General features: G+C 45.2%; 1 protein-coding gene across 1 annotated transcript in view; it reads right to left on the reverse strand.

Moving 5' to 3' along the window:
• LOC144124282 (putative chitinase 10) overlaps positions 1-13,087 on the reverse strand; it is a 28,883-nt gene that overhangs the window by 9,529 nt on the left and 6,267 nt on the right. Inside the window, exons 3-9 of the mRNA XM_077656920.1 lie at positions 10,186-10,448; positions 9,041-9,144; positions 6,075-6,198; positions 4,867-5,058; positions 2,860-2,982; positions 2,026-2,193; positions 590-690 (exon numbers count right to left, since the gene is read on the reverse strand). Coding sequence (XP_077513046.1) covers positions 590-690; positions 2,026-2,193; positions 2,860-2,982; positions 4,867-5,058; positions 6,075-6,198; positions 9,041-9,144; positions 10,186-10,448 — 1,075 coding nt within the window. The remainder of the gene's footprint in view (positions 1-589; positions 691-2,025; positions 2,194-2,859; positions 2,983-4,866; positions 5,059-6,074; positions 6,199-9,040; positions 9,145-10,185; positions 10,449-13,087) is intronic.

The following is a 13,087-nucleotide window of genomic DNA, read 5'->3' on the forward strand; positions in this document are numbered from 1 at the left end:
TACCTGCCGTTCACTTTCGGCACCCTTTTGTAAAAAGATGCCAGGCCAATTCACTCAAAGACCATGATAAAAATCTTGGAAAAAATGTGCGGGGAATTTGCCTCTAACCTGTATGGGCATTTCACAAGAATCTATAGGTTTAAGAAAAATATTTACAAATGAAATACACGTTCTGAGAAGTAGCAATCTGAAATATGAATTACAAGATCTAGCAAGGAAATCGTAATTTGTACGACGAAAAAAGAAAATGATGACTCAAGGGTGAGAAAATTACACATCGTTTTGGTTTTTTTCACCCTTTTACAGTGTGTTGAACAATACTTCAGTGTTGCAACGGAGCGCTCATTCAAGTGCCGATCACCGTGACAAGCACGAGGTGTTTGACGGTAGAAATTACCGCCCGAGAAAAGCGGCGTACGTGCTTGTTTTTTGTTTGCTCGCGTACATTCAACCAACGTAGCCGTCAAAGCAAGCGAAGGCAACCCGCCAAACGCACGCGCCGAAGGAACCTCGCGCCCTTTGTTGAACATCTCGCGACGCGGTGGACATGACGAGCAAGCACAAGAAGGGAGCGATGCGTTCTACTCACCGAGCAAACTGCCTCTGACGCGTCGGAGCGTCCGACGACCTTCGTTCGCGGCAGCGGCGCCGAGGAGAGATTGCAAAACTTGGCGCGTCCATTTTGTTGCACTAGCGGCGCGAAGAACGGGGCGGAAAGGACTATCCGCGGCGAAGGATTTCCTCCAGACGAACCTGAGCGCTCGCGCGTGCACCGGCAGACGCGGCCTAACAAAGGCCGCTAGTGGTGGCTCCTGCACGAACTGTTTCCTTTGCGCGAGCTTGGCACATGCGGCGAGGGGCGGGGTTTTCTAGTTAAAACCGGACGCATCCGCGTGACGGTGCGGTGCCTTCCCTGCCTTTCCGTTACGTCTTGTTGTCCGTGGCCCGAGCGAAGATGTCACACGTGGCTAGCACAGAAAACGCAGCGTGCCCCACTACCTCCCCGCTTCCCTCCTCCCCCGCTGCTGCCCTTTCTCCCTCCTGGGCAGGGTGAAGCCGTGTGCGTTCCCTCAAGGCTACACAGGTATGATCGGGGACGCCCCAGGAGGGCGAAACGTACCGAGTTTTTCTTTACTTAGGGAGACAGTGCTCCGAGGACACGAATCTGTGTGCGCGCAGGAACGTAATAGTCAGCAATGCGGAAATTCCCATGGGAGCTCGCTTTCCGTGCCTGTGTGTGCAACCGGTGATTGTGGGCTGTGCCTCTGAGGGGCGAGAAGCTGTGCTCGCTTTAGCGTCGTTGCATTGGCCGAAAAACGAAGCGTAGCCTTTGTTTATGGCCAGGCGGTAGTTAGTGCGAACGCACTGGAAATGATGTCAGTAAATGACGGGCAGACCCATTTCAGGAGCGACGAACTCAACGGCCGAAAGGTAGAGACGTCATGAAGCGGACATCCGGCATATTCCTCGGTTCTGTGCCAGACGATGGATTTTATTGGCGCCGAAGCGAGGAACAAAACTCGCATCTGAGGCGATGGAAACTCTTGCTCGTGTTTTGAGTGACAACGAACAGCAGTGGCTGTCGAGGTTGCACAGGGGCGTGTAAGTTCCTGAGATGCGAGCATTTGCTTCACAAACGGTTGCAAGATGTTTATCGTGCCCTTAATGGGCTGTCTGGGCACGAAATCTCGGTACATGATCTTCCGCGTTGGCTCGCGCGGGTGGCGCCGTTGCGAGTTTGAACGCAAGCCAGATTTAGCCCGTGGACAGCGTCGTGGCTTTCATGAAAGGGAACGTTTTGCGCATAGAAAATACATCCTCGTTTGTTGATCCGTGGACAAAGGTGAGAAAGTTATCGACGAGCTCGTAAACTCAAATAGATCAAGTTTATTCCTCTTAGTGAAAAAGGACGGTTTTATATTGTCGAGGTGCTCTTTATTAAAAACTCCGCACAAATTTGTCTCACTAGCTAAGTCAGCACAATAATGCATCTTTTGGAATGTTCAGCTTCTAAATATTTCCTCATCCCAGAGTGAGAGTAGAGTTTTGCAGCTCCTGCAGTGCCTTCTGCCCAACCTTGTCGAATATGACGCGCATGAGGGGATTTTCTGGGCCGCACATTCCTCGGAAGTCATCCAGGTCATTGTTGAACACCATAACTCCACGATATCCTTCTCGCAGGATGAAATCCATCTGTGGGAAAACAAGAGAAACTGACCCATTGAACTGGCATCCGATTTATTAAAATAACAGGCTCTTGAACATGAAGCATCCGCATTGTCGGGTGCTGCAAGCACCTTTCAATGGCAGGTTTTTGCAACGGTTCCTTTCCAGACATATTCTTTTTCATTGCTGCCGCTGGTCATCAGCTCCTTTATTACGAAACAGGGCGACATAGACCGCTGATTAGCTGAGAGCCTTGATGTGACAGGCGGTAGCGGATAATGGTACGAGACCTAAAAAATGAACCTTCGAAACAAGCGTTACAGAATGTGCTCCTTATATGTTTTCACGGTGCTCCTAAGTCCACTGACGAGATTGAAGTGTGAGCAAAGGTCCTGTATGAGAGCTGAAATGTCGTGCCATACTTCTTTGTTCAGAGTCATTTTTTTTTATTAGGACTAGTTCTCGCTGATGGGTAAAAGTGTAAATGGCAAACACAGCCTTTGGTTAGGTAATCTGCAATAATAGATAGCATGTGACAGGTTCCGCAGGACTGCAGTGACTTCAACCGAGTCCTATAATGAAATTTGATCACTGAACAAAAAAAAAACATCTTCAGGAAAAATGTGCACGGGATGGCTTTGAACTGGAGATCAATAATCTGTATAGCTCTTCCAGTAAGTTTTTTTTTCTTACCTTGTGAGCAACGCTCTCTTCATCCTCGTACCCAACCCACTGGTCTCCACGGTAAGCGTAAGGACATTTGGCTTCGTCGTCAAACACCCGTGTCCAGCCGCCCGACTTGGTGTCCACGCATATCTGTCGGCATAAAAACGAAGAAATATACGTGCCGAGAGAATACCACCGTAAATTCAACTGGCCCAGTCGATTCTCATCAACACTGGTGCAGCGCATCGTCATCACTCAGGCTTCCCCAGCAATCGACTGTGCTGAGCACAATTTGCATCCAGTCTTGAACATGAGAAATAATAAGTCCGCAATCAATGCGCGCTGTTAGCATTGTGTTTGTGCCAGCGATTTTTCATTCTTGAAATTAACTCTCTTTCAAGCAATTTGAGGAGTAAAATTTTGCGAAAAGAGAGTACGAAAATTCGAAGAACTTCAGAAACCAAAATGACTCACTTTTCAAAAATTAATTAGTTTTCAAGCTGCTGCACGGAGAAATAACCTAGAGTTGAGAATTTCGATCTAACTGAAGGAATTTTTTGTCAAGGTATGCACGTCACTGGTTTATACTTATTTTTCTTTTGTGTAATAAATTGGCTACAGCATGTTATAATTGTAAGAACTCTAGTTGGGGCTAGTTGGTTCATTATTCACAAAGAAAACGGCGCGAAATACGGGGACAAAAGAGAAACAAACACGACAAGGCCAGCGGCAACTTACAACAGAATTTTATTTCGCGTAAAACCTGCCTTTTTGTAAGCCAACATGCCGTAACAACGTTGCAATCACGCATTCGCAAAGTCACGAAGCCAACACACGCCGTACAACAGATCACTGAAATAGATCTAATACGTGAAGCACGGTAAGTAACCACGTAACACATTTTATCATGGCCATCCGGAAGAAAAACCCAAACGACGTGAAGAAAAATATAACAAACAGCTCTACACAAGTATTAAAATCAAACGATTATGACCACGCAAACCCTTAGCAATCAAAAACTATATAATCGCATGAGGAGTGTTGTTGCCAGATGACCAACAAGAAACGTGAAAAAAAAAGTGCAGAATGAAGATTTAAGACCAAAGCCGCGTCAAAGGTAAAAAAAGGTGAAAGGTGTGATGAGTGCAAAAACCTTTAACAACCGGAACCGGTCAACCAGCAACCGTATGAATGATATCCGATAACCAAAAATAAACATGGAAAAAGTGAAAAAGAGGCTCGGACCAAAGTCTGCGTCAAATGCATAAAATGCGAACAGGAACACGCGCAGACAACGGCGCATCGTCAGAAAGAATCGAAGAGAGTGCACGCCAAAACCATAAACCTACAAAAATCCTTCTAGCAAAGTGCATAATAGTGCATAAAACTGCTTCAAAACCTGCATTAAGCTCAGCTTCCCGATGTAAAAACCAATGATGCCAAGATTAAAAAATCTGTTATGTACTGCTAAAGCTTCTGGGGATAATGGTTTTGATGGCCTAAGAAATCAAAAAAGTTGCAAATTATAAACGATGTAAAATAATGAAACTATCCATATTTTTTTTACTTCAAGTAGTAGTAATAATAATAATAATAATAATAATAATAATAATAATAATAATAATAATAATAATAATAATAATAATAATAATTGGTTTTTTTGGGGGGGAAAGGAAATGGCGCAGTATCTGTCTCATATATCGTTGGACACCTGAACCGCGCCGTAAGGGAAGGGATAAGAGAGGGAGTGAAAGAAGAAAGGAAGAATTAGATGCCGTAGTGGAGGGCTCCGGAATAATTTCGACCACCTGGGGATCTTTAACGTGCACTGACATCGCACAGCACACGGGCGCCTTAGCGTTTTTCCTCCATAAAAACGCAGCCGCCGCGGTCGGGTTCGAACCCGGGAACTCTGGATCAGTAGTCGAGCGCCCTAACCACTGAGCCACCGCGGCGGGTACTTCAAGTATTCCGCATCTCATTTTTGTTTCGCGCGCCGACTACGCAGATAAACAAAACTCGGACAGAACGCACCTCGTAGTAGCCTTTCACTCCGTGGGACCTTACGAAGGGACCCGGTTCAGCTTTCGCTCCGAATTTAATGCGAGCCTTGACTCCGTTGTTCCTGGCGTCCCGCAGCACGTACGAGCGGCCGTAGAAGGCAATGCCCAGCATCAGCTTCTCCTTCGGGGCACCCATGCGGACGAGTCTCTTCATTCCTTCGGCCTGAAAGGTTGGGGGCAGAGTAAATTTATAGTAGTGCTTGTATATTGGTGCCAGCATGTTTGCATGAGAAATGGTTGGCTTCAGGGCAGTTTTGCAGAGATCTGCTACTGGGCCCTGGAGTGAGACACCGCGGCAAAAAACTCAGCTGCGTATATGGGATAAACGATTATTTCAGCCTTCCGGTGGGAGAAAATTAAAGTGCCAGATTAAGCGTCGGGTACAGGAACAATAACACAACAAGCATTATGCCTTTGGACCCCACATTCAGGTGTGAACTAGATTCTTGCCCCTAACCGGAATGTCACTGAGATCGATAATCATATTCTAGTAGCGAAAATGAGGTCGTGACCCTTGTGCCGAAGCAGACCTTAGATGGAATCAGAAGTGCCCAGTCCCCCTTCCTTCGTCCACCTTTTTTTATAAAGTCAATGCCCCGGACCAGTCGAGTCTGCTTTTTCAAGCGGTGATCAAATAAGCTGGCGCCAAATCCGGCCCTCTATTTTGCGTCTACACGAGGTGAGATGAGCACACTGCTTTTCAATGCACGTCTCAGAGCTAGTCCTCAGATCGTAGACGCAGAGAAAGTAATTTCACCTTCTGTAATCTTTCAAAAGATGTCATGTTTTAAGTTCTAAGGGGTGTCCCACGACAAAAGGCATTTATGTATTCTACTAAAGCTCTTTCGGATATGGTTTCAGAATAAAAAAACAAACATATTCCTTGTCTCAAACGCAAACATTAGTGATCGGTCAGGTGTTTAAAAATTCAAGCTGCCGTGACATCATCGTGTGTAGGCTGTCCCAATAGGAACCAGCAGAACTCATTCCTACGTGAAAGACGTGTTTTTTGTGTGTGTAGATTATACACTCAATGTTACTGCACTCATTTGATCGTGAGTGTTGCAAATTGCTCGAAAATTAGTATTTGTGGTGTATCATATGGCTGTGTTTCTGTGTCCGTAACATTTTAGTGTGCATTCCTTCGAGGGTGGTAATCAGCTCTATTTTCGTACTCACAATAGTGAGGCTCTGGAAGTAGGGAGAGTCCGACGATCTCTTGTAGAGAATGCTGTGCATGTCCGTGAACCTGTTCCACGGCCCTCGAAGGTCGTACGCAATCACGTTGAGCCAGTCAGCATGGCTGCAAGAATGAAGGGCCTTCGGAATGCTGTCATCTCATTTTTATTCCCTCAATTTTGTCAAGACTAGAAAATTCTCGAGTCAACTTAAGACGATATTGGGAGAAAATGAAAAAGAATACTCATTGTACTGACTGTATCGCCGTCAGCACGCTTAACACGAAGCTCGATTGCGCGTCCCGCACTGATATTACAGCCCCTGAGTGCTGGGTGCTGGGTCCGAGACCATGCTGCACGGTGTGTTTGCGGTGTTTGGAGGCATCTCGTGCCCTGCTTCCGCCCTAATATTGTCTCAGACCCAGCGGCCGACGCACAGCGGCGCTAATGTCAGTGCAAGACACGCGCTCGAGCGTTCGTGTTAAGCGTGCTGACGGAGGTACATTTCGGTTTACGGTTTACGGTTTACGGGAGTTTAACGTCCCAAAGCGACTCAGGCTATGAAAGACGCCGTATTTAAGGGCTCCGGAAATTTCGACCTACTGGGGTTCTTTAACGTGCACTGAGATCGCACAGTACACGGACCTCTAGAATTACGCCTCCATCAAAATTCGACCGCCGCAGCCGCGATCGGACCCGCGTCTTTCGGGCCGGCAGCGGAGCGCCATAACCACTCAGCCACCGCGACGTGTGGAGGTACATTTCAAGTTTCCCACAGGTTTAGTTTTTACATCTTAGTATAAACTCTCACAGTGTTTTGTTCACAAGCAAGATGAGCGAGAGCAACACAGCAGCTTCATGCGTCAGTGCTCGTGTCCCTGTTAACCATATGGTTAGCCTGAACGGCAGACCCAAGTTATCCGTGGTTTTTAACAATGTCTTGAAGTGTATACACTGCACATAAATGTACTATCGGGGACAAAAGTGTATACTCCACGCAGCGGGAGCCGGAGCAGCGGAAAACTAGTGTTCCTGTATATGCTCCCGCAGGGAGCTGAGTTGCGCGACTGTTTTCCTCGCGCCACTCTTGACGCCATTCGCCGAGCGGCCGTCACGTGATTCTGCTGACGACGTTTGTTCCATTTTGAAGTGGAGGAGCCGACTTTCCAGGCGCTACGCCGGTTCCTTGCCAGCTCCAGTACCCTCTCGGCTGCCATCGTGATCGGACGCGTCCAGTGCGGTCGGCTGCGGTGTGTTCCCGCCTTTTTCATGCGCTCCAGTTGTATATATTTTGATAGTGTGCAGTGACGGCAGCCTCCAACTATGACGGGGTGCAGTGCGCCAAACTGCAAGAACCCTACCGAAAGCGGCAAAGCTTTTTACGCAGTGAACAAGCTTTGCCTAGGCTATTTAACTATTTTATTTGTTAAGAATACCCTTAAGGTTCCACTGACAAGGATGTTAACACTGGAGGAGAGAGGAACAAAAACAGAATGAAATACTTGAAAGCAAAATTGGATATTCAGATAAGTTTTTTACTTGAGCAAAAGCATGGACCAGTCCAAAACAAAGATATTTCATAATGCAGAGAAGGTACATATAATTCAAGTAGGTCAAGAGAAAACGCAATAGGGCTTAGGGAAAAACGAGCAAATAACAGCACCAGAAAGAGATACACATCACTTTTCGAGATCCTTGGAAACCCGTATACCACAATTCAGCTGCAGTGACTTAAGGCAGGCTTCTCTAACTTTCGGATGTTAAAGAAGTACGGCACGTGATGCGTTTGGCTTGAAAAGATGACCATGGCACAGGAAAAATGCAGTGGAGGGCTAGAAGTCAGAGCAACAAATGGTACGTATATTTTGTGAAAGATAAGCGCGCGAGTTTGCGATATCTGTGCCTTTGGTTGGTGAGATTTACTTGCTTGCAAAATTCATTGTTTTATACTGCCCGCATTCACATCGTATGCAGCGTGGTTTCACAAGCTTCCTGCTACATCGGTGGTCGCAACCCTATAGAATAATGTATTTCAATGTGGTTTTGCAGGGAGATGCATTACCAAATTTCTCTTCATCGCACAATTCACGCAGGTTTTTCATTTGCAAGCTTTTCTGCGCCATTAATGTCTGTACTGCGAGCTATCGCTGTCATTCCGCAATCTTTCTGTCATGCTGTATGATATTTTCGGAAAATCAGATTATTTTTACGACGTTTTTTTCAACGAAGTATGATGGGCTTAGCATCGATCCCTGAGCACGGAGACAGTAAAAAGAAAAAAAGGATGCCTGTAATCTGGCGCCGTTTCTAAGCTTTTTTAAAAAAAAGCGAACTGCTCTACAACGCCAGCCCCGTCATGATCCCAGCGCCTGTGCGCTCGAGGAGCTGCTTTCTCGCACAGCTTGGAACAAAATGGCGGACCTTCGCGCAACTCTGCTCCCTGCGGGAGCATATACAGGAACACTACGGAAAACTGCATTGTAACGCCATCTACCGGCGGCATCTGGGATCGAGAGAGCCAATGGGAGCCCTTTATTATTTACAGGCATGTCGCTTGAGTCGTTTCAATGTTTCGTTCTTTAGATGGCGTTACGATGCAGTTTTCCGTTGCTCCGGTTCCCGCTTCGTGGAGTATACCATTTTTGACCCCGAGAGTACTTAGCAGTTATTTGAAATTCTTTATGCTATGCTTGTATGAAAGCATGGAAGAGGCCGATGATATGAGTAAGGGAAGCACTACAAGAAGGAAATATAAAATTGCGTGGCGTGCACCCTATCGATTTGTTTGAAGGTACACGGCGCGAGCCATCTGTATCGCAACTTTTTGTCAAAGAAAAAAGAAAGCTCGTTACTTCCATCTCGAGTGCTTTTCACACTCACATCCGCATTTGGTGTCATTTTGAAAAATAAAGAAATTAAATAAAGGCCAAGATACGTTCTCATGAGTGCGAATCTTATTCCGCTCACCGCTGCATAGACAGTACGTCGTATCCGTCGTCTATGTAGTTCTCCTCTAACGGCACAGCAGCTGTCAGGTAGAGAGGGCGTCGAGCGAAGGCAGCTTTCAGTTCCTGGAAAGATGAAGCCATGTCTGCTGGGTGTACTCAATTTATAAAATTCTTCACTCATGCACCTGAAAGAGCTAGCATGCTAGCAGAAAGAGAAGACGAGAACGATAAGCCGATCAGGGTGAGAAACACAAATGGTTGCCAGTGCTTCTTCGCAATCCAGCTGGAGGCTGCAACTGATTTTGAAATAGGATACGAGTAGCAAAAAGAGAAAAAAGAATCGCCTTTGGAACGTCACTTTTATTAAAATTTCTGTGCCTAAGCAGCTGTCCATCACGAGCGGTGCAGTTACAAAGTTCCTTCACTATCGGAAACAAGTACGGCATAAGCATGAATCGTTCAGAGGACAGTTCAGTCCAGCTCGCCGACTTAATGCGTGCCTTACAATATTTGGTGAAATCATATACCCGCAAAAACTCGTTCATCAAGTTCGTTGTTAAGGGCTTATAAAGCATCTGCGAACTTGCTCGCTGGTACGCTGTATGCGGTGGTTTACTAGTAGGCTAAAGATGCTATTACTGGACGATTTGCGCTGACATTGTCCTTGGTACGTCCTTGAGGCTATTGTTTATGGCCTGTTCGATATCTGTATTTAGTATATTTCAATAAATTCTGCGGGATTGCTTACCTCTATTTCACCTTTAATTTGGCGCATGATGGTCTTAGTTGCGTTTGTGCCCTAAAGCTCAACACAACCTCACCTTTATGTTATTTTCATCAAGTGTTACTAACATATAATCCTTATTTACGATTCACAGTGTCTCGCTCTCTTAATAATTACTTGAAGCTCTGCTTTTAACATGACCTACCAATTTTTGAAAAATCTGCGAACTACAGAGGTACCCAAATGCTGGGATGTGTGGTTTTGGATATTGCGCTTCAGCTTAAAGTTAACGCATGAGCGTAACGGAAAGGAAGGTGATGTGGACGAAATATTAACCCGAGAAGAATTGATTGTTTTCTAAGTGAGACACATGACTGCCTCTAATGTATGAGAAGTCATGAAATTATACTCTTCTCTCTTGTAATGCACACTGCACTCACCTTGAGCAGAAGCACGAAGTTTCGTTTGTCCTGAGGCTTGCCTCCCCGTTTTTCGTATCCTGGGTACTGCCACATTATCTCCAGGCCATCAAAGTCGTATTCATGCATCCACCGAAGGACACTCTCGATAAAGGCAGCCCTGTTCTCTGGTGTGCTCGTCATGTTGGAGAACACTTCGCCGCCAAGGTCCCAGCCTCCGACGGCCAACATTGTTTTCAGGTACAGATGCTTGTTCTTGAGATCAGTGAAGTCGAGGTATTTTCCTGGAATATGCGAAGCTTGTCCTGTACCAGTCCCACTTGGAGTGTGTTACGGAAGCAGCCGTCAGCAGGAGCAATTTTTTGTTTACATAATGACTGTGTTGTCATTTTTACAATTATTAATGACGAGAGCAGTGCAGTTTCAGTGAATTTATGCCGAAAAACTGAGTGCCACAAAACTTGGTCTTTCCATGGCTTGAATTTCTTTTAGCTAATTAGTTTTATGAGGAAGAAAGCCTGCAGAATTAATGCAAAACGAAAGTGTTTACGTTGCAACTTTAAAGCTTACTCAAGCAGCTACACTTTTGTGTTCGAATTTAGTACATTCTTGCCGCCCAGTTATGCTTTTAAAGCAGACAAAAAGCTTCAAGAACCGAAGCATTGTTCGAGCGTCATAATTACAGTATTATTGTACAGTGTCCCGCACAAGAATGAGTGTTTTATAGTCTTGTATTTTGCCAAATAATTGATATTAGTTTTGTCATATCAAAACCAGAAGAAATGCGCTAAGGTTTCCATTGAAAGCATTGAAAAAAAAAGATTTCAAACAAGATCGAATGGAAGAAAATCTGGATGCGGGTAGCTATTACAGAAGGTTATACAGCTGGGCTCTTCAAACATGAGGCCACGGTAAGAGAAATGTTCGTTCACAATTGTTATCTTGTTTAATACTTACTGCACTAAAGGATAATTCCCAAAATACATTGCATTATTCTGAACTTTGTTCGTTCTAGGAAGCTGGTACACGCTGGAAAAGTACAACGTTAAGTCGCTTCAGCACGTCGCATAGCACTACTAGTAGGTGAACTTCTGATCGCTGGGGCCACGGCCACTCGCAAAAGCTGTTAAACTGGGTGTTTTAAAACTGGTGCCGCTTGCGAAAAATGTTTAGATCTTGCGCAGTGTCTTTAGCTTTAGAAAAATTCCATAACAACGCTCCACTAGACTGCACAGTATTTTTTGCGGCTCGTGCTTCTACAGCATTTTTAACTGAAACATATTCTTGCTTCTGTTGTGGAAAGGTTCGTTGCTTTGTATCTTCTCATCACCATTCCCGGTAAAAAATAAAACGTTGCTGCGCGCAAGAGCATACCGTAGCATTGCGTTTGTTCAGCCTGTTTTGCTTACACCTTGGCATTTCATACTGTGAACACAAAAAAACACCATGATGTTCTTAAATTTTCTGATTAGGTTGTAGTACTGTCCCTCTTGCCCCACGAATTTCTACAAACTCTTAACCCCATTCATTCGACATCGAATAGTAAAGACTGTGCGTGTTCATCAAGGTGTACCTCGTACGGAGATCATTAAAACTGTTTCTTTTACGAAGGGAGTAATTGCTCATTACCACGCACCTCAGCGCGACCATACGGCTAGACAGGAAAGCTATACAACCCTCTCCGAAAACATCGTAATTGAAGAAGAATTTGGCCTGGTCCAGCGAAATTTAATGCGAAGGTCCCAATCAAGAATCTTGTGTGAAACCTCATAGTAACTCGGGTAAGCTCGGGTGAGTACGGCGGACCGTCGCGCCAGCTGTGGAATGCGGAAGGACATTGGCCAAACCTAGCTTAGCAACAGTCTATGCAGAAATATACTGCCGCAACTGGGTTTCGAACCCGCAGCGGCGCCAGCGTATCAGCTTCGCTGGCCACTGCACAAGAGCACCATGCTATCGCCGCAGCAGATACGCCTCGTGTTTAACTGCAACACACTCTCGCGCTGTGCACTGTACATCGTCGTATTTCACCTGCGGCGCGAACAGATGAGATCAGCTTAACCTCGATTAGAGCTTAACCTGAGTCTAATATCGTCGCCATACGTGCCGACGACCCAGCAAAGCAAAACCATGAGCTAACCAGGCTAAACACATGCTTTCGCACGTCTATACTCGGTTTAGCTGCGTAAAAGCCCTACCACTTTCTTCTTCATGTACGAAGTTTCTGCGAAACGTGTATAACTTTCCGAAGGCAACAACAACAACAACAACAACAACAACAACAACAACAACAACAACAACAACAACAACAACAACAACAACAACAACAACAACAACAACAACAACAACAACAACAACAACAACAACAACAACAACAACAACAACAACAACAACAACAACAACAACAACAACAACAACAACAACAACAACAACAACAACAACAACAACAACAACAACAACAACAACAACAACAACAACAACAACTTTCCTTTGTGGTGTTAAGCTGCGCTTGGGTTGATATGAATGAACAATTGCTCCCTTATTTACACATCTCCAATTTGGGGGATTCCTCTAAATACCGGACAAACGCTGTTTATTTTATTTACACAAATGTCGAACTTCCTGTGCACACAGAACAGGCAGGGTCATCAATTCACGAACACATATGCGCACACTTTCCACTCTCTCCTGACTTGGTAAAGCGCACTTTCCACTCTCTCCTGACTTGGTAAATAACTGCTGTTTCGCAAGCATGGCTCGAATTCACAAGAAATGTTAATAAACTATGAATTATTACTGTGCGTATTACGAAGGAAATTCTTTTTTCCATCTCTACTTGATTCTGAAGCGCCGGAATATTAATGGTTCCCGATAGTACGTCCTCGCGGAGGTAATTATGGCAGAAATATTACTCTTGCACCAC

The sequence above is a fragment of the Amblyomma americanum genome, chromosome 3 (assembly GCF_052857255.1).
Source record: "Amblyomma americanum isolate KBUSLIRL-KWMA chromosome 3, ASM5285725v1, whole genome shotgun sequence".
Classification (NCBI taxonomy): Eukaryota; Metazoa; Arthropoda; class Arachnida; order Ixodida; family Ixodidae; genus Amblyomma; species Amblyomma americanum.